Raw genomic sequence first — 22,335 nt, 5'->3', positions numbered from 1 at the left:
GGCAGGCAACGTAATCTTTAAGAAATTAGCAGAATTCAATGATAATGCAGCTTGAAGTGCTATTACTAGTCTTGTCTATGGCTAAGAGGCATGAGTCAGTCTGCAATTGAAGTCACACACACTTAGCTTTTTTTGTTTTCTTTCATCTTCAAAGATGTTCACACATAAGACAGGCATGAAATCTATTAGTGCAACAAAGCAATGTGTTTTGTATGGGAGGGTAATTTGGTTTTTCACATCTCTTGTTTCATTTATCTCCAGAATTAAGTCAGCAAATGTATAGGATCAGAGAGCTGCCCTTTGCCCCTCCTTCTTTTAGGGCTCCTTGTGAGTCCTCCCAAGGATGATTGTTCTTGATCAGTGAAATTCTGGGACACAAATGCTGGCCAATAGGTTTGAAGACATGCTCAGTGTGGCTGAGCTTTCTTGGAGTGGTGACAAAACAGATGACAAAGGGAAGAAGGAGACCCAAGAAACTACTCTGTCATAAGCTAAAGCAGAACAACCACAAAGTGGAAAGAATAAAACAATACAAGATACATGGAAGCACAATCAAAGCCACTATTTTGTAGCTGTTGACAGATGAGAAGCAACTAAACTAAACAACAGCAATTGCACAAAAATATACATTGAAAATGTTATCACCAGACAAATGAATGAATGAAGAAAATGAACTAGCATGTGACATTTGGAAAAGAGATGTTGTATTTTTCACCAGAGGAAGAAGTAATGTTAACAACCATTAGATTCCTCTTCATTCACAGGACTCCAAGAATCCAGGCTTTGCTCCTTCTTATTATCCTTTCTTATTTTCAGAGATAGTATTATGTGAGTGGGCTATGTCATATTACAGCAGACCTTAGCGTGCTCCTACTCAAACTGAAATTTCGTACTCATTTTCTAGTTGTTCCTGACATCTGAGAATTCATTCTTTCCAAGTAGAAATTGCTTTCCTTTCTTTTCTTTTCTTTCTTTTCTTTCTTTCTTTCTTTCTTTCTTTCTTTCTTTCTTTCTTTCTTTCTTTCTTTTCTTTCCCTTTTTTTTTTTTTTAAATCATGACTCCTTTCTTGTCTCTTTCATTCAATTTGTCCTTATCTGTTTCAGAATATTCCTACAGTAGCCTTACCCCCTGGTCAGAAACATAGTGAAAGTGATCGATATGTCCTTATCAGACCAGATGTAATAGAACTTTTCTTTCCTTTTTTTTTTTTTTTAAACACATAAAGATCATGTTAGGTCAGTATCGATACCATAAGTTGCCAAAAAATGCAGTTAGGCCAAGAAGGGCATGCAAAAAGTGCTGGTTTTTTTGTTATTATCAAAGAGTTGCAAATGAAAAGTCCCATGTCAGAAGAATACTTACGCACGACATTCAGGTTACAGGAAGTCTTAAAATCCTTAGCATCACAAGTGTATGTTTTAATATCTTCTGGGGTACAGCCATGTATAATAAGTTTTCTGACCCTGCCATCAGCAACAATTTCATACTTCTTGCTTTTGAGGATTTCTGTCCCATTTTTGAACCATTTCACCTTAGCATTTTCTCTGGATACTTCACATTCCAATACTGCGGTGGCTTCTTCTTCGACCGTCTGGTCCTCAAGAGGCTTAGTGAACTCAACGGGGGGTTCTGAAAGAATCACACTAATTAGCCAAGGTATTTCTCCTTTCCTTCTCCAAGAGTTTGAGCACCTCCTCAACTTTCTTCTGATATCGCCAGAGCTTTTCCTGTTTTTCAATTTCATTTGCAAGTTTTGATTCCACTTGGATGGTTTCCTCTAATAATGATGTTTCACCATTATTTGTACATACAGAGGAAAGGTGTTGTTTTAAAAAGTATGAAACATCAAGGAAATAATGGCCAAATCTTGATTAATGAAGTGATAGATACCTAGTTTGATAATAATTCTTCCTCTAGCCATTTATTGAATGCAACATAAACAGTTGGGAGGAAGTAAAACACATTCTAGTCCATTTTGACTTTTTTTTTTTCTTTTACAGTCTGTGACCTAATTTGTTAGGCCAAAAAATAAAATTTGGATCTTTGGTGGATATTAATGATCTATGGAACTAATCATAAAAAGAAAATTGAGAGTTGACATTATTTATGAACCTCCACATTATACCACGTTTTTGAAAATAAACCTTGTAATTACCTTTCACAAAGAGGTTGGCATGAGTTTTGAAATCTTTTGCTCTCAGTTGGACTTCTCCAGCATCTTCTAACTTTACATCCCTCAGAGTAAGTGTATGAACTCTTCCTTCTGAACGTGGGACCACCTATTTTTTTTTTTTGAAAAAAGTACAGTTTAAGACTATATGAAATAGCAATTCTCTCTCTCTCTCTCTCTCTCTCTCTCTCTATATATATATATATATATATATTTAATTCACTTAGTCAACAGTTTAGAATAGTGCTTTCCAAGTTGTTTTATAATCATATATACAGCACATATGCCTTTGAAAATGATTTTAACCAGTAGTTTGGAATCTTTTAAGGAAGTTTTAGGCTTTCATAGTTGCCTTACATAATTACTAGTTGGCCTTTTATGTTGAAATGCCTAGGAAATTTTCTGTTTATACTTATGTGTATATATTTATATAGATAAATATTTTCATCCATTCTGCCACTGAGCCTTTATATATATATATATATATATATATATATATATATATATATATATACACACACACACACATATATGTATATATATGTATATGTGTATATGTATATATGTATATATATGTATGTATATATGTATATGTATATATATATATATATATATATATATATATATATATGAACTTAGAGAAGCTAAATAATTAAAGGAAAGGAAAAAATTAATTCACAATCCTGTGATCTTAGACTATCAAGACAAATACTGCCATTGCTGTTAATATTTGGATGCTAAATTCTTGTTGTAAATGCAACCTTTGATGGTTTGAGGAAGAAGTCTGTAGGAAAATGAATTGTCCAAAAAGAATACACCACCTTGATATGGACTGCCATTAGGTCTCATAAATGTGGCTTATACAATTGGAAATCAGGCTACAGACAGGGCCATCCTGACAGTAATCACAATACGACAATCAGAGTTTCTTCTATGAAAGTCTGTGAGATGCTGTGCCCTGTCATTGGGATTCATTCTGCACCACTTAAGAGTTCATTTAGAGTTACGAATAATGTAAACATTTTTTTACCAGTGAAACTATTTATTATGCTGGTGTGAATGAAAGAGTCAGGAATAAAGTTTCATATGAAGATTTTTCTTAATTAAGAGCTGGGCATGGCTATTAATAAAACTACCTTAATAATTGAGAACAGGTCAAAGACATAATAAGGGAAAACAAACAGATAGGAGAAGGTAATTAAGATATGTCTTAGTAACATAGCTACTTATTCAACATGGTGCTTGAATGGGAAAAAATTGTTTTTGTAATGATGTTTCAATATAAATTTGAATATAAATTTTGTACTGTGTGTTAGGCTATTCTTTTAAAGTATTTCAGATCCCAACCCATCCACAGATATAGCTTCTCTGTTTACACATTATTTTATCATTTAAATTCCTCTGAGGATACTTTAGAATACTCTGTTACCAAGAACTTGTCTCAGAACACAGTAGTTCTCAATAAGTAACTCATATACAGTGTACTTTGATTATGTTAAAAAAGGAAAAACTAAGCTGATGATTTTGTGGTGGTTTCTGTTTCCATGGATAATATTAGAGATTATCCTTTTACAATATTGTTAACCTTTAGTAGGTGCATATTGCTGTAATAGGCATTATGACTCTGACCATGCTGTTAAAGTTTAAATACATAATTATCAAAGGCCCAGTTAGGACTAGTAGTGCCTTCCTGCACTAATGGCCAAGGTGGGGCAGGAAACACAACTGTTTTTTCTATAAAATGTTTTCTTTCTTTCTTTTTTTTTTTAAGTGATTTATTTTGAGAGAGAGAGTGAGCAAGTGAGCAGGGGAGGGGCAGAGGGAGAGAGAATACCAAGCAGGCTCTACACTCAGCGCAGAGCCCAACACAGGGCTCAGTCTCATGACCAGGAGATCATGATCTGATCCAATATCAAGAGATGGACACTTAACCAACTAAGCCACCCAGGCGCCCCTAATTTTTTTTTTTTTTTTTGATTTTCTATTTCAATCACCTGTATTTGGTTTGTGTAGTTTTGGAGGCTAAACATTTTGCAAACTGAAAATGAAAGGCCTGAATTAAATTGAAACAAAATCTGCAAAATGTAATAAAATGACTTTATGACTTCACAGTTTATATTTAAGTTCTTTTAAAAAAGAGACATATAAGGGGCGCCTGGGTGGCTCAGTTAAGCGTCTGACTCACAGCTTGTGAGTTCAATTCCCGCATCAGGCTCTGCGCTGACAGCTCAGAGCCTGGAGCCTGCTTTGGATTCTGCGTCTCCCTCTCTCTCTCTGCCCCTCCCCTGTTCACACTCTGTCTCTCTCTCTCAAAAAATAAATAAACATTAAAAAAAGTTTTTTTTATAAAGAGACATGTAAGTAATTTAAGAGCAAGTTCATAAACAGCTGAAGTATTTTGGGTGGCTAAAATAAAGGATTAAAATTCCTATGCCAAGAGAGACACAAAGAAGCCCTAGAGAATTATAGTAAGGTGATCTCTTTTATTCCCAGAAAAAAGTTTAGTGACTATATACATGTATGTATGTGTATATATGTATATACTATATAAAATCTTTTTTTAATAAAAGAAATGTGGATACATTTTTTAGGAATCTACATTTCAAAATAAAATAGTAGAGCTTTTACATTAGAACTAATGCGAACTGATCTGTTAATAAAACAAAGCTCTTAATTTGACCAAAAAATACTTAGTAGCAAAAGTATAATATCATTTGTCCTTAAGCAGTGTTCCTATATTCAAATCATGAGTTTACAGATATAGAAAGGATCTTGAAAAGGCAACCAATTCTCTGCATTTGGACATGAAAGCAATGAGACTACACGTATTAGGACAAATGTACATTTAAAAAAAAAAAGAGCAAACTTGAAGGTGGACATGACTCCTTCACCCAGTTCAGTATTTAGAAGACCTCACTGTAGGGAAAGTTTCCTCATATATACCTTAATTCTCATACGGTCATTTGAACGTACAGCTGTTTTTTCTGTCCTTAGCAAAAAAAGGAGACCGACTAATCATTACTGTCTGTGTAACAAGCAGACTTTGTCTCCCCAGTGACTGTTAACAGAATTCTCCTTTAATGACTTTGATAGAATACATGATTTTTTGTTTGTTTTACTATTTATTTACTATTTTTACTATTTTACTATTTACTGTTATTCAAATGCATTTGCCTTCTTATTACTTCAGTCAACCTTGTGACTCTTTGTTAAACTGAATCCTTTTTGAATTATTTGCCTTCACACCTTTGAAGTTTGATTTGCATTGAAGCTTTGCTGTCACATTCGATATTATTTTTTAAATATTGAAAAAAAATGTCATAGAACAATGTACTTCCCTGTGCTTTATTTCTAACCCATTTTGGACATTTTCTAAAAGTTTTATTCTAAGAACTCAAAATTAATGAAGAATTATCAGGATAACATAAACACACTGTTTTGGGGGGCAGAATATATAGCTCAATTTAGGTAAATGGTAGTTTAGGTCTATCTGAACAGTCACCTCAGTTTTTACTTACAGTGAAAATTTGGGACATAGAAGTGCTAACACTGAGAGTTGGTTATTTCCTAAAACTTAATGTGTATTTGCTCACATATGTGGATAACCTCTGAGCCCTCTCTCTTGTCACAACTGTCAGCTGCACTGTAAATAGTCCACTTGGCATTCCAGAATTTGCACAGCTCAGAACACTTGAGGGTTAAAAATAGCTTTGGAGAAATGCTTGAAGAGCAAGTCTACCCAGAAGTTATCTCAACCACTTGATCAACTGCCTGAAATGGAATTTCCATCTTCTCCTCTTAATCCCCTTATATGCAGAGCACTAGAGAACACGGAGAGAATTAGTCACAAAACTTAATGTGGGCTGTTGTTGCAAGGCGTCCAATCAAAAGGCCTTTTTGATCCCTCTTGTCTTCCAGTTAATCAAACAAACTAGTACTAATAGCTAATGAGCATTTGCCTTCTCCTCAAAAAACTAAAACCTTATTGTATTTAAAACTTTTATTTCCATTTCAATAAAAATATCAACAGATTAAATCCAACAATGATGTGAAGAATCTGCTTTTCAATTTAAGCAGAAATCAGGCTAGAGTAGGTAAGAGAAAGGGAAAGGAAGAGGAAGGGACATAAGAGCAAAGAACAAGGAACATCCGAGTGAAGTTGGAGAACATGAGAGAAAGAGAAGAGCAGGACATGGCAAGGCGCCTGCCTTTTACCTGATCGCTGGGCTCGAGTTTCTTCCCTTTGAGATACCATTCCACTGGGATATCCTCATAAGAGAGCTCACAGTCAAAGGTGGCTGTTTCCCCTGCAGTCACTGTGACATCCTTCAGAGGTCTCAGAAGACCAATTACTCGTGCTTGGCGAGAAGAAGGAAACAGCTCAGGATCACTCATTTTGTAATTCCAAAAGCATAAATACACTTAGTTATTCATCTCCATGGTTGCTTTCTTCAAGAAGGAAAGAGCCGTGGGACTGGCCACTATTTTAACTCGCATGTGAACGTGGCCCCTCAGTGCTGAGAAGGGGAGAGCTGGTGGCCGGACAGTGGGTATTTGTAGGGGCCCTTTCGTTCTGATATCCAAGGTCAGCAAGAAATCTGCGCTGCATCTGTCTCTCTGCCAGGCATCAAGTTCCTCTTGCTACATGTGGTATGTGACTTCCAAAATAACTAAGACTGTGATTGGGAGAGGACGAGGGGCCCTCAATCACATAGCCTGTCCATATCCATCAAACACTTTGCACCTTCCAAAAATGTTAGCCCAAGCACCCTGCCTCCCTTCTTCAGTCTGAGATGCCCACACAGCCAAGTTTTTCTGTAGTGCTGCAGTTGTAACAGCCATGGGGGTATGTGGTCTTCAAGAGTTCTGAGTTAGATTCTTATTGCATGCATTGCGACTTTGAATGGAAGGATTACACAGTAAGAGAATCTGACTCACTTATTTTTATTTTGTTCCAATGGCCAGCAAGGTCAATGAAATGTCCAAAACTTTGGAAATGAAACCATGTGTGTGTTAGGATGTCAAGAAAGCCAGTGTCTGTACCTTAATAATGTTTTCTAATTAATTAAATAATTCCAATTAATTGCATGCACATTCATTTTCTGCAAAAGTACATCCTTCCTTTTCAGCAGAAACACCTATTACTTACGTTTCACTCGGAGGTGGGCACTAGATTTAGCATTGGCAGCTTGGAAATCCACCCCGCCTGTCTGGTCCAGGCGGCAGTTGTGCAAAATAAGGAAGTGCACTTTGCCTTCTTCCTTGATCTCACAATCCTGTGCCAAAAGAGAAAAAAGGTTTCACAGGAAATAAGCTTTGGTATTTTTTCTGAGACTATCAGAGCTTAAGGAATGTTACAAATAACTAGTGACAAGACTTGATGTAATTTGAGCTCTTTTTCATGAAATAAAGCTTACAGGAAATATCAAGAAAGCGAACTTTCTTTTATCTGTAGAATTCTGAACCAACTAGCAGCATCACAGAATATCTACAACCTATACCACTATGCTGGATCAAAAAGAATGCACGATTTATGTGGATCTGTAGATCCTAATCTCTCTCTTTAGGTCTGATAGAGAACCTGATAGCATGTTTTAAATGCCCTGCATGCATTCTGACTTGTTGCCTGTCCTTTTTTATTTCACACAGCTCCTCTAGGTGTTGACAAGTTCAGAAATAGCCTTACAGGTGTTTGGAGTAGTGCCTCTCCCTTGAGTTTCCAGTTGGCATGGATGTCCTCTTCAGAGATTTCAGTTTCAAAGCGGGCCGTCTCAGTCTCCATCACCTCTACGCTGTGCAGGGGTCGCACCATTTTGATCTCCCGATCTAGAAAAGTGAAGGGTCAGCATGCGTCATTAGCCTCGGGCAGAAATAACCCCAATCAGCTTCAAGAGTCAAACTCATGGAAATTCCTTACCTTCAATGTTGAGCTTTCCTGAGGTCTTATCTGTCCCACAGTCACAGGTATACTGTCCAATATCTGATTTCAAGGCTTTCTTTAGGATTAATATGCGCTTCTTGCCATCTGCCTTGATAATAGCATTTTTAGATGGTTTTATTTCTTTGCCATCCTTAAACCATGTCACTGGTGCATCTGCTTTGCTGATTTCACACTGTAGAACCACTTCATCTTTCTCTACGGCAGTGTAGTCTTGAAGCTTTCCGGTAAAGTATGGATCTCCCTCTGCAAGTAAAGTATAAGTGAAAACATTCCATTAACCACTGAAGAAATGCGGTCCCTTGGAGAGTTTAAGAAGCAGCTCACAGTTCTGGGCATAGTTTAAAACTGTACCCAGCTTCTGCTTATTTGACATGCTTATGTTCAGAAGTTGTCTAAAGGTTAGAAAGGGAATCAATGCATGTGATCTGTCAAGATCTAATCCATCTATATTTTAAAGTATGTTATTAATAGTGGTTTGAAAGATACTATGAAATTTAGCTTCAAATATGATTATGTGTTCCTTCATTGCTCGGCTAAATTTCTAATTCCTTAGCAAATCTATTACCTCTAGTTTACCTTTAAGCTTTCGGATTCATGTTATTAGTTTTTCTTATATCAATCAATAGTTCACCTTTAATAGTTTCTACATGTTAGACCTCATATGTAATCTGCTTGATATTAAGGGGCCAAGAAAAACAATGATTTTTTTTAATGTTAGTGCTGTGTTTCCTCTCTTATTAGAAGTTGGAAGATACCCTTCTGAAATAATTTTGATGAAGTAAGGAGATGGGAAGTACTTCTATTCCTATTTTAAAGATGATAGGGCTCAATAATTAGGAGTTTTATTTCTGATTTCAATTGGTTATTTCATGAGCCCAAATCTATATTACTTGAAAGTCCTCATATTTTTAGGTAAAAATATTTTAGAAAGAGGCTTGATAATGTTTGTGATAGTTTCTTAAGGACAGCACTGCTTTCATGCAATATAACACTCAGAAGACTGTTTTATATGATAGATACTCCACAAATTTCTGTTGAATTTAATGTAATAAAGTTAAATAGAAAACACCTACCAAGCACAGTGAGTTTAGCTTCTGAACTTAGCCCCATAGCTTCGACTTTAATTTGCGAGGTATCGTCAATAGAGAGGTCTCTGAATGTGATGGAATGAGTTTTCCCTTCATCGTCCATCCAGACGGATCTGCTGGTATGCAGGCGCTGGTCGTTTTTGAACCACTTAACTCGGATGTTATCGTGGGACAGGTGCACAGTGAACACAGCAGTTTCCCTCTCTTTGGCTGTTACATCCTTGAGTGGGGTGAGGAATTTGAGTCGGATTCCTATCAAGAAAAAAAAAAAACTAATTAATTCCAGCCCTTAAGGAGGAACTATAAAAATAAAAGCTAAATAAATAAATAAATAAATAAATGTGGTCTATTTAATAAAAGAATATTTACCTTCAATGATCAGTTTGCCACTTGTGTGTTTATCTTCGGCTTCAAACATGTATTTTGCTTCATCTTCAAAAGCAGCTGACTTGATCACCAATGAATGTCTGGTGCCATCCTTTATAAGCTCAAATTTGTCATCACCTGTGATTTCCTGGGTTCCTTTCAGCCAACGGAATGTTTTGGGCTCCCTGGATACTTCACACTCAAACTTAGCCTCATCTTTCTCAAAGACTTTAACATCACTGAGAGGGGTGATGAAGATGAGTGGCAGTTCTGCAAGAAGAGGGTGATGTGGATAAGCCAGATTAGGCTTCCATTCATGACCCCTGATCAAGTCAGGGTCTCGAAGTCTTGCAAAGAAAATAACAAAAGGGTGGCTGACAGGCAGAGCCTACCTTTCACTTTCAGATTGGCTGCAGATTTAGCATTGGCAGCCTGGAAGGACACCTCCCCTGTCATATCCAGTTGGCAGTTATAAAGGACCAGAATATGCTTCTTCCCATCTTCAATGATTTCACAGTCCTGTTCGGAGTGAAAGGCAAAAGGAAGGAGCAAGAAGAACATCATTTTCATAACTGGTTATCCTTACCAATCATCAAGACATTGTAAACCAGAAGTATATCTTTTTTTTCCACCCCAAACCACCAAGCACGCCCTGCGTGTGTGGTCAGATAATCTTGACTTACAGGGGAAGCAGTTAAAGGCTCTCCTTTCAACTTCCACTGGCCATGAACATCTGGTTCTGAAAGTTCAATTTCAAAGCGAGCTGTTTCACCAACAAACAATTCCACTCCATACAGAGGTTTTTCCACTTTTATTAGTCGAGCTGAAATTCCACAGAAATTTGTTAGGATGACTGAACAAATAAACTTCATGTTCAGATAGCATGAGTTTAAAATTTTTGAGCGACTCACCCTCAACAGTAACATTGGCTTTTGTCTGGTCGGTGCCACAGTCACACATATATTCGCCTTTATCTTTAAGTTCTGCCTTTTTGATTTTTAAGATGCAGCGCAGGCCATCCATCTTGATAGAGTATTTCGGTGAAGCTACAATCTCTTCGCCATCTTTGAACCATTTCACTGGTACGTCTTTACTCACCTCACACCTGAGAATAATCTCATCCTTCTCAACTCCAGTTTTGTCGTGTAATTTCACGGTGAAGTAGGGATCGGCCTCTGTGAAAGTGGTTCAGCAGATTGTCAGAAGCATGTGAAAATTCGAGTTTATGAGAATTACAAGTTGCAAAATATGTAAGGACCGCCCACTCTCACTGTCCCCAAAGCAGCTATCTAGTTATCATTGGTCAGATTTACCTAAGACCTTCAGGTTTGCAGTGGAGCTCAGGTCCTTCACTTGAGCTTTTATCTGGGATATATCGTCCAGCGTCACCTCTCTCATTTCCAGCTTGTGGGTCTTGCCCTCAGATGAGATGAGTACAGTCCTGCTTGTGTGGAGTTTGGCATCATTTTTGAACCAGACAACATGCATCTTTTCATGTGAAAGCTCACAAACAAAAGTTGCTGTTTCGCCTTCTTTCACCGTTTGGTCTTCAAGAGGCGATATGAATTTCAACCTTATACCTGCAGTGGAAGCGTGGAGAATTTGCTTAGACATACAATTTACCTTCAGAAATATTCCACTCTAATCTGCCAAGGTCAAAAGGAACCATTTCACATAGCATTTATTTATTCGTCCTTTCAAATGGAGTCATCCTTAATTAAAAAAAAAATTGAGGGGCTTTTTTTGGTGGCAATTTGACAGTAAAGTTGTGGTGCCACTTGGAACTTATTGTTATTAGAACTTGGTGTTTGCAGCATAAGCCTTGACAGTTGGCTTTTCTTTTTGTGATGCAAGTACCTGACTTAAGCTTTGATTGCCAAGCATCTACCTCAGAGATGGCTATCCTGAAAAACACCTTGCCAGCCACAGGGCTAGATAAGGAGCTAGACTGGGTCCCTCCCCAGCACACCCCACAGCCTCCTCTGTTTTGGGGACCTTGGTTGATTTTGATAACTGACCAAACAGCCAGTTTGGGCTGCATGTTTTTTCTCTTCCCTCACTTAAAAAAAATTTTTTTTAATGTTTATTCATTTTTTGAGAGAGAGAGAGAGAGAGCACAAGTGAGAGGGACAGAGAAAGAGAGAGGGAGACACAAAATCTGAAGCAGGCTCCAGGCTCTGAGCTGTCAGCACAGAGCCTGATGCGGTGCTCGAAACCACAGACTGTGAGATCATGACCTGAGCCAAAGTCAGACGCTTAACCAATTGAGCCACGCAGGTGCTCCTTTCTTCCCTCACTTTAAATTCCTGCTCTTATGTTTTAAATTTACCAATAAAGAGTGAGCCCATAAAACCACAGACCCTCAACCTCAATAAAAGTGGAACCCCCAGGTCCACTCTCTACCCCTCACTCCCTCTTCCAAAACACACACACACACACACACACACACACACACACACACACACACTTCTGGCACTGTGGCCCATTGTGCTATGTAATTTCCAGGTCCTGTGAGTAATAAACCTTGTCTCTTTTGATGTTTCCTGATGGGTGCTGCTGAGTGCATTTTGCAATCATAACAAGAACCACAAGGGGTGGTCCAGCCATAACACTGGTTGTTGACAGGCTGGGAATGGCACACACAGCATTCTATCTTTAAAGTCATATGTCTGTGTGTTTAAATGTAGGATATTCTAGCCAGATCTCATCTCATCAGCTCTTACCTGTAACAAATAATCGTGCTGAGCTCTTCTTGCCCTCCACCTCAGCAGTATAGACCCCTTCGTCACTGAATTGAGAATCATTGATAACAAGAATGTGTTTCTTTCCATCAGCAATGATATCAAACTTGTCAGATGCCTTGATTATATCAGGTCCTTTAGACCATATAACATTCGCCTCTCGAGTGAGAACACATTCAAATCGAGCCTGTCGTCTTTCTGGAACAGTGACATCCTTCAGGGGCACAGCAAAGTCAAGTTCGATTTCTGAAAATCAAACATTAAGAATGAGGTTTTTTTCAGAATGCCCAGGGCTGTGTAATGAAGTTGAGCCCACCTCATGCACTCTATAAGGCCATACCTTTTACTGTCAGAATGGCAGTTGTAAACGCATTAAGTGCCTGGTAAAGGACTTCCCCAGCTTGGTCCAGTTTGACTTTGTGCAAAGTTAAGAACCGTTTTCCACCTTCTGCTCTGATTTCACAGGTCTGAAAAACAATGGTCTTAGTTAGCATTTGGATGAGATAATTTCCCTCAAGGAGAAATGTTTCAGATACAGATGTCTAAAGATATCATAAAAATTACTAATAAAAGTAAGTAAGGGGCGCCTGGGTAGTTCAGTCAGTTAAGCAGCCACCTCTTGATTGCAGCTCAGGTCAAGATCTCACGGTTTGTGAGTTTGAGCCCGACATCGGTCTCTGCACTGACAGTGTGGAGCCTGCGTGCGATTCTCTCTCTTTCCCTCGCCCTCTGCCCCTCCCCCCTTCGTGTCTTCTCTCAAAATAAATAAGTAAACTTAAAAAATAAGGAAAAAATCTTGACATAAAATATTAAAAAATTGCCTGAGCTGTCCACAAATAGTGCATCAAAGTTCTCCCCCCCACCTTTGAGACTTTAGAACCCTGAAATAACTCCATCGTTATTGAACCAAATCTGAATGTTAAATCTGAATATACAATGTGGACATTTTATGTGACTGACAATTTAAAACCAGAAATGACTCACAGGTGAGGGCCGCAGAAGTTCTCCCTTCAGTTTCCATTGTCCAGGAATGTCTGCCTCTGAGATTTCTGCATCAAAGCTTGCACTTTCTTTCTCGTAAATGGTAACATCCTCTATTGGTTTAAGCAATTCAACTTCACGCTCTGTATTGGTCAGGGATGAAAAATCATAATGCTTTCAACAATCTGACAATGCTTTGGTTTCTTTCTTCTTTCCCCTTTTTATTTATTTATTTATTTATTTATTGATGTGTTGTTTTGCCTTATTTACACACAAAACTTATCTTTTAGAATAAAAGTAAAGAGTGTTATACCTCCAAGTGTCAGCTTTGCAGGGTATCTCTTCCCTTCAATTTCCACTGCATATTCATCAATGTCTTCTGGTGTAGCATTCTTGACTTTGAGGAATAGCTTATTTCCTTCTTTTACTATCTCAGTCTTATCATTTGGTTCCAAGGGGATTTCATCATATCCCTTGAACCACTTAATGTTTGGAGTATCCTTTGCTATTACACAGGCAAAAATGGCTGTCCCCTTGGGTTTCACATGCTGATCTCGGATAGGTTTCACCAGCCAGTCTCTAATGACTTCTGCATGAAAATGAGGTCAGAAAAACACTCATATAATATAAATACCTTGCTTAGTAAATTTCAGAAATAGAAAAAAAAAAAACATTCTCAAAACCGGAAATAATTAATTTGTTATGATGTGTTGCTATTCCCCCTCTTAGGTAAGGTACAAGGTTTGGAAATAAAGTTCTCTCTTCCATTTTGTTAACATAATGAGCAGTACTAATAAGTATAATAAGCAGAACAAAATTTCCTGGCAAAGTACTAACCTACTACTTTGACACAGGATGAACATTCCAGGTTGTTGGCATTTTCCACAGTAACTGTGTATGTTCCAGCATCATGGTCATCTGCATCATTGATGGTCAGGGCTCTCATCAAGCCAATGATGCCGGGCACAATTTTGCCAGGTTTCTCCACCACAATCTTCCCATCCTTCCTCCAGACTACATCACGCTCTTTGTTTAACTCACAGCTCAAGTACAGTGGCTGTCCTTTTACCACCGTGACCTCCTCTTCAAGTGTCTTTACAAAACGCACGGGAAGTTCTGTGGGGAATTTCAGTATTAAAAATCTGCAAAGACTTTCCAATTACATACAATATTTTCAATGATATTAAACAAACGACTCTTTTTGGTGTTGTCCAAAGTTACAATAAAAATGGCTACTGAGGTTTGTTGTATTAAAATGTAATAGGGACCATATTTAGAAGACTGGAAATTACCTTCTACAACAAGCTTAGCCGTGGAGGTCTTCTCCTTATTTCCCAAACGTAACACACAGGTGTATTCGCCGGCATCAGAAAGCTGGACATCCATAATATGCAACTTTCTGTCTTTACCATCTGCGATGAATCTGTGCTTTGGGCTCTCACGGATATTGCTACCATCTTTCATCCAGCTTGTAATTGCAGTGGAGGGGGAGACTAAACACTCAAAGATTGCAGAAGACCCAACTGACTCTGCTTCAGTCAAGACGATGTCTTTGATTTCTTTCACGAACTTCAATGGCACAGCCTTTAGCTGGTACGTGAATGGGGCTTCATCGGGAGGTTTCTCCCCACCACTTCCTGGTCTTAACTTTTTCCTTTCAACTTCTATTGGTGAAGGAGTCTTTTTGGCTACACCTGATTCAAAATAAAGTTAAAAGTTGATTTGGCATTTTCATTAGGGTCAGAAGGGCATACCTAGCTGTCTGCTGGGTAATACCACTGGTAGAGCAACTTGAAGACAAGAAGAGAAAACTAAAGACTAAGCAATTGAAAGGTCAATTGAATTTATACTGCCTTCTTTCAGATAGGAAAATGAGATGGTATAAGGAAGCCATGAATAATAAATGCTCTTCGTTTTCTCAAGTTTTAAACCAAATATAAAATGTCCCAATTAATGTCTAATTATTTTATCTGTCATGTATAAATATCAAACATATGAAGAATGAACCTAAGAATGTATGGGGTTCATTATGCTAAAATATAATTGGTTATATATAATACCCACTTGAATAATATTAGAGTTACAGTACTTGAACTATCAGAAGACATATTCGTTTTAGCAGAATCAATTGGGAATAATGAAAATTGTTATAAATTTTAAAACTTTTTTCCTCTTTTTTTTCTGTAGTTTTTTTTTCTTTTGGCATTTTATTTTTTTAAAATAGAATTTATTGCCAAATTGGCTTACATACAACACCCAGTGCTCATCCCAACAAGTGCCCTCCTCAATGCCCATCACCCATTTTCCCTCTCCCCCACCCGCCCCCAGACCCCAATGTTTATAGCAGCACTTTTTTTCCCTCTTGAATGTAAAGTTTCCCAGAGTGAAAGGTTACAATTGAGGTGCAGGGAAATGACTCTTACCTTTGATGGGACCTTTCGGCTTGGCAGCTTCCTCTTTAGGTGCTTTGGCTTCTGAGATACAAAGAAAATTCAGCATTTAAACAATTTTTAGATCTATTTTATGTGTCATAGTAAACCATGCAGGGTGAATCATGTTCTTTATTATAAATATTAATGCATGAAGAGAAATTGACTTTATTTATATGACTTCGATGGACAATACTTTGCTACTTCCAAGAAGGCATATTTTGATCAGTATCATTCTGGTCAATGATGTGACCAAGCCAAATTACCAACATATTTAGGATTTAAAAATCGCTTTCAGCAAGTGATTTTATTCTTCTCCCATTTCTGGGAGAAGGCTTACTCTTGCCTTATGAGGAAGTTTTACTCTTGCGTAGCTATGCAAAGTATTTGATATGATTTTGTATGTGTTGGGTAAGTGAATCGAGGAAAGAAGTTTTTGTCAACAAGGAATCAATGTAGGCAAAAGGGAAATGGCCCAGAAATTACCAAAAGCCTATTTTTTTTTTTTAATGTTTATTATTTTCGAGAGAGACAGAGAGCAAGCATGGGAGGGGCAGAGAGAGAGAGAGAGACACAGAATCGGAAGCAGGCTCCAGATACTGAGCTGTGAGCACAGAGCCCCACGGGGGGCTTAAACTCACAGACTGTGAGATCATGACCTGAGCTGAAGTCAGCTGCTTAACCAAGTCACCCAGGCACCCCAAGTCTATTTTTTGTTTTTGTTTTTTTAACTGGGCAGACAAATCCAGTAAAGACTGAGGAAAGAGGAGGGTCTATGTGTTACACACATACGGATTCCTTTGAAGAGTTCCCTTAATCAGACAATGAACTAAGGGAGAAGTAAGACAGTTCCTCTATTTAGAGTTTAATGAAATTATTAATGTGGCAAAATATAAACTATAGAACCAACTCTCTAGTTTCAGCCGCTGGGAGTGTGAGAAAAGCTTCATTTTTATGCACGTTTAATTAGCTCACTGGCAGTTAGGATCCTTTCCTGAGCTAATGAAAGGTATTACATTGCAATTATAAAAATTTAACAGAATAATGCCTAAATCATAAATATCAGTGACAAATATATTAACATAAATAAATATTAAAGTTAAACTACAACCCAAAGAATACAGTATATTGTCTGTCATTAAACATAATGAAAAATTTATTGTGCTTTACTATATGCCAGGTGGCACTGTACTGTTTTATATATATTTAATCCTTACAATGATCCTATGAGGCAGATATAATTATGAATCTGATTTTACAGACTAGGAAATTTAGAATTTAAACAGGTTAAATAACTAGCCAAGGATCAAATAGTTAGGATACATATTTATCAATGATCAATACATATCAAATCATTTTTGGTTTTGAGATTATCATCAAGTGACAAACTACTAATAGTTTATGTACAATTTATAAGTAACTTAAGTTTGTACCTGAGATAGTTAATGCCACAGAGTTAGTACATCTAAGAAAATTACTATTGACCTAAAGTCTTATATAGATTTAAAGGCTGAACTACGTTGTCTTTTTTTGGTCTCTCCTTTTTTTGTTGTGGTAAAATACACCAACATAAAATTTACCATTTTAACCACTGTAACAGGTATACAATTCAGTTGCATTAAGTATATTCACAGTGTTATGCAATCATCATAACACTGAACTTTTCCTGAACTTTCCTGAACTTTCTCATTTCTTAATATGCAGTCTTTTTTTCCTGAACTTTCTCATTATCTTAATATGCAGTCTTTTTTAAAGAAGGAGAAATGTTTCCTACAGGTCACATGGGGGAAATTTGAATATCCACAGGCTGCCTAGATGTATGTCCTTAGAGAGTCTGTCTGTCTCCTTTGTTTTCATCAGCCTTGAACATATTCATTTCTTAATTTCAAAAGCATATAAAGCAATGATGCTTTGAAGGAATGTATATTTCAATCAAAACACAGTATGTACCCATGGGTGACAGATTAGTTTGGTAAAGGACATAAGATGATAAAAATTTAATCAAGAATTTATACACACCCCTGCTCCCCCACCTTGATGATACCTACATTTCAACAAGAGGGCTTGAATTTTAATGAAGTATGAATACTTTTATTAAGCCATTAAAACAAACAAGCAAAAAGAAAACTATAGAACAAATACCTGCTTTCTTTCCAACTACTGGTACGGTCACTGGGGCAGCAATGGGAGTTGGTGCGGGCTCCACAGGAGGCGGTTTGATTATTTTCACTTCTGTAGAGAGATGTCCATTGCATTAATGTATCCATTTGTCTCTTCCTAAAATCTCATTTAGTGGCCTATTTGCCTTTTCTGATATAATTTTAAAAATTTTAAATCACTAGTTTTTCAGAGAATAATATGTTCTAACTATAACATAATCTTTGTATAGTATAATATATTCAATATATTCCAATATACTTAAGTATATTGAATAAAATAAATAATGTCTAAAGATATATTGGGACATTGGAAATCTTTTGATGCATGTGGACATTTACTCCCTTTTTAAATTAACTACATATTTGCTTAAAAAAAAAAAAGAAAAGAAAAGAAAAGAAAATCGCAGGTCCAAAATGGTGTCATTTGATCAAGTTCTCAAAATGGGACTTTATACTCGGTCTAATTGCAGTTTCAAGCTCCCTCCAGAAATGTGGCCTTCACTGGTAAGTCAGGAGATTTTTCCTCCCATCAGCACCAAAGAGTGGGTCACCTGGGTCCTCTCTAACCCCCAAAGAAAGAAAGACATAATATGCATGATAAAAACCCCCTGCTTTTTCCCCCCTGGCAGACAATCTCCTTGGGAACAATCCTTTTTTGAGCTCCTAACTGTTTGCCTCCACCCTCTGCATATAAAAACCTCCCATTTTGTACAACTCAGGTGCCTCTATTTGCTAGACCGGGTGTTGCCCCATTCATTAATCATGTAGCCAATTAGATCTTCACATCTGCTTGGTTGAATTTTGTTATTTGACATGTTATTTGTAACGAAGCCTGAAGGAATATGCTGTTGGCACTGAGGATAAGTTTGCTTACCTGGTTCAGGCTTTGGTTTTGGTTCAGGTCCAGGGAGAGGTATTGCTGGCTTAATTTCAGGCACTAAAATAATTCACAATAGTAAGAAGGTTATCGCAGTATTTTGGAAGTTTTTCACAAATTCAAACCAAAATTGGACAGACTTAATAGATCTTGGGATATACTAGAATTTATACACATACAGTCATTAAATCAAGTATTTGATCTAAGTTTATTTTGCATTTGAAACAAAATATTTGGAAAATAATAGTAGAGCATCTGATTGGTTCTAATGTTGTCATTCATCAAATTACCCATTTCTTTCCTAGCGCTTAAAACTTATTTATTTGATAAATGGGTGGTCATTAGCCAAGTTCACATAAAAGTGAAATGGTATAGAAAATTAAAGCCATATGTGATGAGCAGATTAAGGTCATGTGTTCCAATCTTAATGCCAGTGTAATGGTATTTTAAATGATGCATATTTGCATTTTTAGAGACTAAGAAAGTGCCAATAAGTTTGTACCTTTTACTGGTTCAGGAACTTTCCTTTCCCTTTTCGTAACAGCTGGAGGTACTTCAGCCTCTTCAACAGCTTTTGGAGGTGGCTCTGGTACTTTAAGATAGTAAGATTATTTTCTAGTGTTATTTGAATAGTTAGAAATCAATTGACCTGAAATAATCAGATCAAACTATCTTTCAAAAGCTCCATTAATGGCTTTTAACAAAACCTTATACTGTATCAACTAATTTCTATTTTCTCTTCTTGACTCTGCCTCAATTTATTTGCCTTTCTCTTATTCCATCCACTTGGGTCCTAACTCCGTCAGCTTCCCCTGTCTAAATCACTTCCATAACAGTTCCCAATAAATACATCCTTTGAAAATAGACTAATGATAAAAATCAACCCACTTAAAAGCCCCCAAATTCTGTGCCACATTTGCTGACACGCTCCCATTAAGTTATTTTGTAGCCATTTTGATTATTTCACAATCATTTCTACCAGAAGGACCAGTGGCAAAGTACTAACAACAATGAAGTACAGGGACATACATGAATGGATTTGAAATAACTATAAAGATATTTAAACAGAAAGCAGACAATGGAAAGCACAGACTATTTCACAGATGATATATGAAGCTGTGTTTATATTTAACTCCGATAATGTTTACAAGATAAACCTTTTGTTAAATGTCCATTTTGTTAAAAGAGAATTGTTACTGAGATTCCTACCTGGTTTTTTAACTTTTTCTAGTTTTTTAGGTTCTACTTTAGGTTCTTCTTCTTCAGGCCTCTTTCTTAGAACTTAAAAGACAAAAAGGTTTATATGTAAACCAAGACAAACAAACTAATGAAGATGTTGAGCTAGACAAATGCAAATAGTGCACAAAGCAAGGAAAATGAAAAGCATGCCACCTGGTGCACTGGGCAATTAGCATTTATGCTAGAAGTGCTTGTTTTTAAGAAAAAAAAATCAAAGGTTGCTATCTTAATTAGAATAACACTCAGAGTCACTTTATATCCATGTACATAGCCAATCTGTTGTTTGGAGACAACTCCATTGCAAAAATGACCAAATCACAACATGAGTAAGTTTAAATAGCAACAAATTCGAATCATAATTCAACATTCTAATATAATGAGGAGTGTTTAAATAAGTATAAAGTTTACTTAAGTGGAGATAGCCAAAGAACTGTGGCCTAGATATCTGTAATTCTGCATGAAGAAAATGTTACAACTTCTTCATCTGAAAATCCTACTTTCAATTCTTTAATAGTTTATTAGTAGAAAGAAATGTTCAGTTTTTTAAAAATGTTACTTATTAGTTGTGATGGTCCTGTGTTACACTTCAAAGCTGAATACTGAATTTAGGCTTACATAGTTCCTCTGTAATTTGGGGTACTTAATAGGCTTAGTGTATTTTACTACATCATGTGATTACAAACATGACAGCTGTGGTCATTATTATTAGCTTAGAGCATTATCAGTTTGGTTATGTCTATTCATGTAAATTTCAAAACACTGTGAGTGCTTACAAAATTTCTGTCTTCTTTTAAAAAAGACATGGAAATGATAACCTTCCTAATTTTCAATGCAACTATAAATGAATTGTGATAAATAGGTATCTGAATAGGTAATCTGACCAAGAGACAGAAACATTTTGTAAGCTTTCAAGTCTGTTTCTGGTCAACGTAAAGCTAAAAAAAACAGTTGAAAAATACTATACCGCTTTTGAGAACAACTTCTTCCTTTGGTTGAGGCTTAGGTTCAGGAAGTAATTTGCGAACTTTCTTTTCAACTCCAGGCACTTAAAAGAATATGATTTCAAATTTTGAAGTGAATTCATATAAAAAGTAAATTTCAACAAGAAAAAGGTCTCTTTCAAAACTAGTTAACTGCAGTGCATAAGTAATAACGTTTGCTGCCTATAAATATCACAGAATTTAAAAGCAAATAATACACTTCAAGTTATTTCCTCTGCAAACATCTACATAGCCTTGTGACAAATTCCACTGCATTTATTACAAGCAAATATATTCATCTTAAGTGAGGGTAGAAGACGTTATTGTATATTGACTTTATGAGTCTTTGATCACATATAGGGTTCCTGACAGCATCTTTGCCCCAATCTACAATTATAGATTGTTCAAATCTATATTGGTGTCTCACGAACCATTAATTACATTAAAATGATACTGGTAAGTGTTAGTGTCAATATTCAATCTTCTCCACTGGTAAGAGAAGAAAGCCACGGGATCTGGCTGATGACCTTGATGTTGGGAAAGGGCCATTCTCATTTTCTTAACAGAAGAGAAATATCATTTCTCAAGATCTCCTTTTTGAAATTATACCTAAAATTATAAAACTATAGAATTTGAGAGCTGGTGTTGGAGTTCTTTTTAATGAATAAAAAAATGGTCTTTAGACTAAAAAGGGACCCAAGTCTAAGTTCATTCTATTTTGCATCTTCAGTGACTGTTGGGCACAGTTGAAGATATGTACAGCATGTATAATGTTTCTCCTCCTCCTCCTCTAGCCCCCTCAAAGATTTGAGTGGAAAAAAGAGAAACACTGGGTGCTTATTGAACCACCTTACGTCTCTACTCATGTCAATGAAAATCAATTTAATACATTATTTTGTATCACTTAACACCATATTTATTTAGTCATGTGAAATCTGAATTTTAGATATTTCTATAAAATTTCCTATTTGGTGCTTTAAACAAGATATTTGCAATTCACTAAATAGTTTTATTTTTTTAATGTGAAGATAACTTTGCATAACTACAAAATTTAAATATACAAAAGGTAAATATGTAAGCATTTCATTTTAAATGATTTTTTTCTGTCAAGTATGTTAAGTAAAATTTCACACCTAAACATTAAACTTTTTTAACCATGATAAATTGTGGTGACTTTCAATAGTATTTTAGGATTACTAATATTCTCAATGTAAAACCATTTTTATTGATCAAACCTGGAGAGACAACCACACATCTAATGAACATAAGGATGGCATATATCCTTTACTCACATGATGGACATAGTGGAAATACATCTTTGCATTTGTTTTTCCATATTATTTCATTTCAGGTACAGAACACA

The 22,335-nt window shown here is 36.4% G+C and overlaps 1 protein-coding gene across 1 annotated transcript in view; it reads right to left on the bottom strand.

Moving 5' to 3' along the window:
- The window catches only part of TTN (titin), a 276,115-nt gene that overhangs the window by 97,260 nt on the left and 156,520 nt on the right, over nucleotides 1-22,335 (bottom strand). The window contains exons 177-200 of the mRNA XM_078451133.2: nucleotides 20,957-21,037; nucleotides 19,963-20,034; nucleotides 19,256-19,345; nucleotides 18,751-18,813; nucleotides 17,860-17,949; nucleotides 15,712-15,762; nucleotides 14,581-14,982; nucleotides 14,126-14,404; nucleotides 13,602-13,877; nucleotides 13,292-13,431; nucleotides 12,648-12,774; nucleotides 12,290-12,553; nucleotides 10,880-11,146; nucleotides 10,478-10,741; nucleotides 10,250-10,389; nucleotides 9,959-10,085; nucleotides 9,570-9,836; nucleotides 9,186-9,452; nucleotides 8,089-8,355; nucleotides 7,858-7,997; nucleotides 7,321-7,447; nucleotides 6,387-6,529; nucleotides 2,157-2,280; nucleotides 1,364-1,630 (exon numbers count right to left, since the gene is read on the bottom strand). Of these exons, the coding sequence (XP_078307259.2) occupies nucleotides 1,364-1,630; nucleotides 2,157-2,280; nucleotides 6,387-6,529; nucleotides 7,321-7,447; nucleotides 7,858-7,997; nucleotides 8,089-8,355; nucleotides 9,186-9,452; nucleotides 9,570-9,836; nucleotides 9,959-10,085; nucleotides 10,250-10,389; nucleotides 10,478-10,741; nucleotides 10,880-11,146; nucleotides 12,290-12,553; nucleotides 12,648-12,774; nucleotides 13,292-13,431; nucleotides 13,602-13,877; nucleotides 14,126-14,404; nucleotides 14,581-14,982; nucleotides 15,712-15,762; nucleotides 17,860-17,949; nucleotides 18,751-18,813; nucleotides 19,256-19,345; nucleotides 19,963-20,034; nucleotides 20,957-21,037 (4,335 nt within the window). The remainder of the gene's footprint in view (nucleotides 1-1,363; nucleotides 1,631-2,156; nucleotides 2,281-6,386; nucleotides 6,530-7,320; nucleotides 7,448-7,857; nucleotides 7,998-8,088; nucleotides 8,356-9,185; nucleotides 9,453-9,569; nucleotides 9,837-9,958; nucleotides 10,086-10,249; nucleotides 10,390-10,477; nucleotides 10,742-10,879; nucleotides 11,147-12,289; nucleotides 12,554-12,647; nucleotides 12,775-13,291; nucleotides 13,432-13,601; nucleotides 13,878-14,125; nucleotides 14,405-14,580; nucleotides 14,983-15,711; nucleotides 15,763-17,859; nucleotides 17,950-18,750; nucleotides 18,814-19,255; nucleotides 19,346-19,962; nucleotides 20,035-20,956; nucleotides 21,038-22,335) is intronic.

The sequence above is a fragment of the Panthera onca genome, chromosome C1 (assembly GCF_046562875.1).
Source record: "Panthera onca isolate mPanOnc1 chromosome C1, mPanOnc1 haplotype 2, whole genome shotgun sequence".
NCBI lineage: Eukaryota > Metazoa > Chordata > Mammalia > Carnivora > Felidae > Panthera > Panthera onca.
Note: the sequence above shows the minus strand (reverse complement) of the source record. Positions and strands in the feature narration are given on the sequence as shown.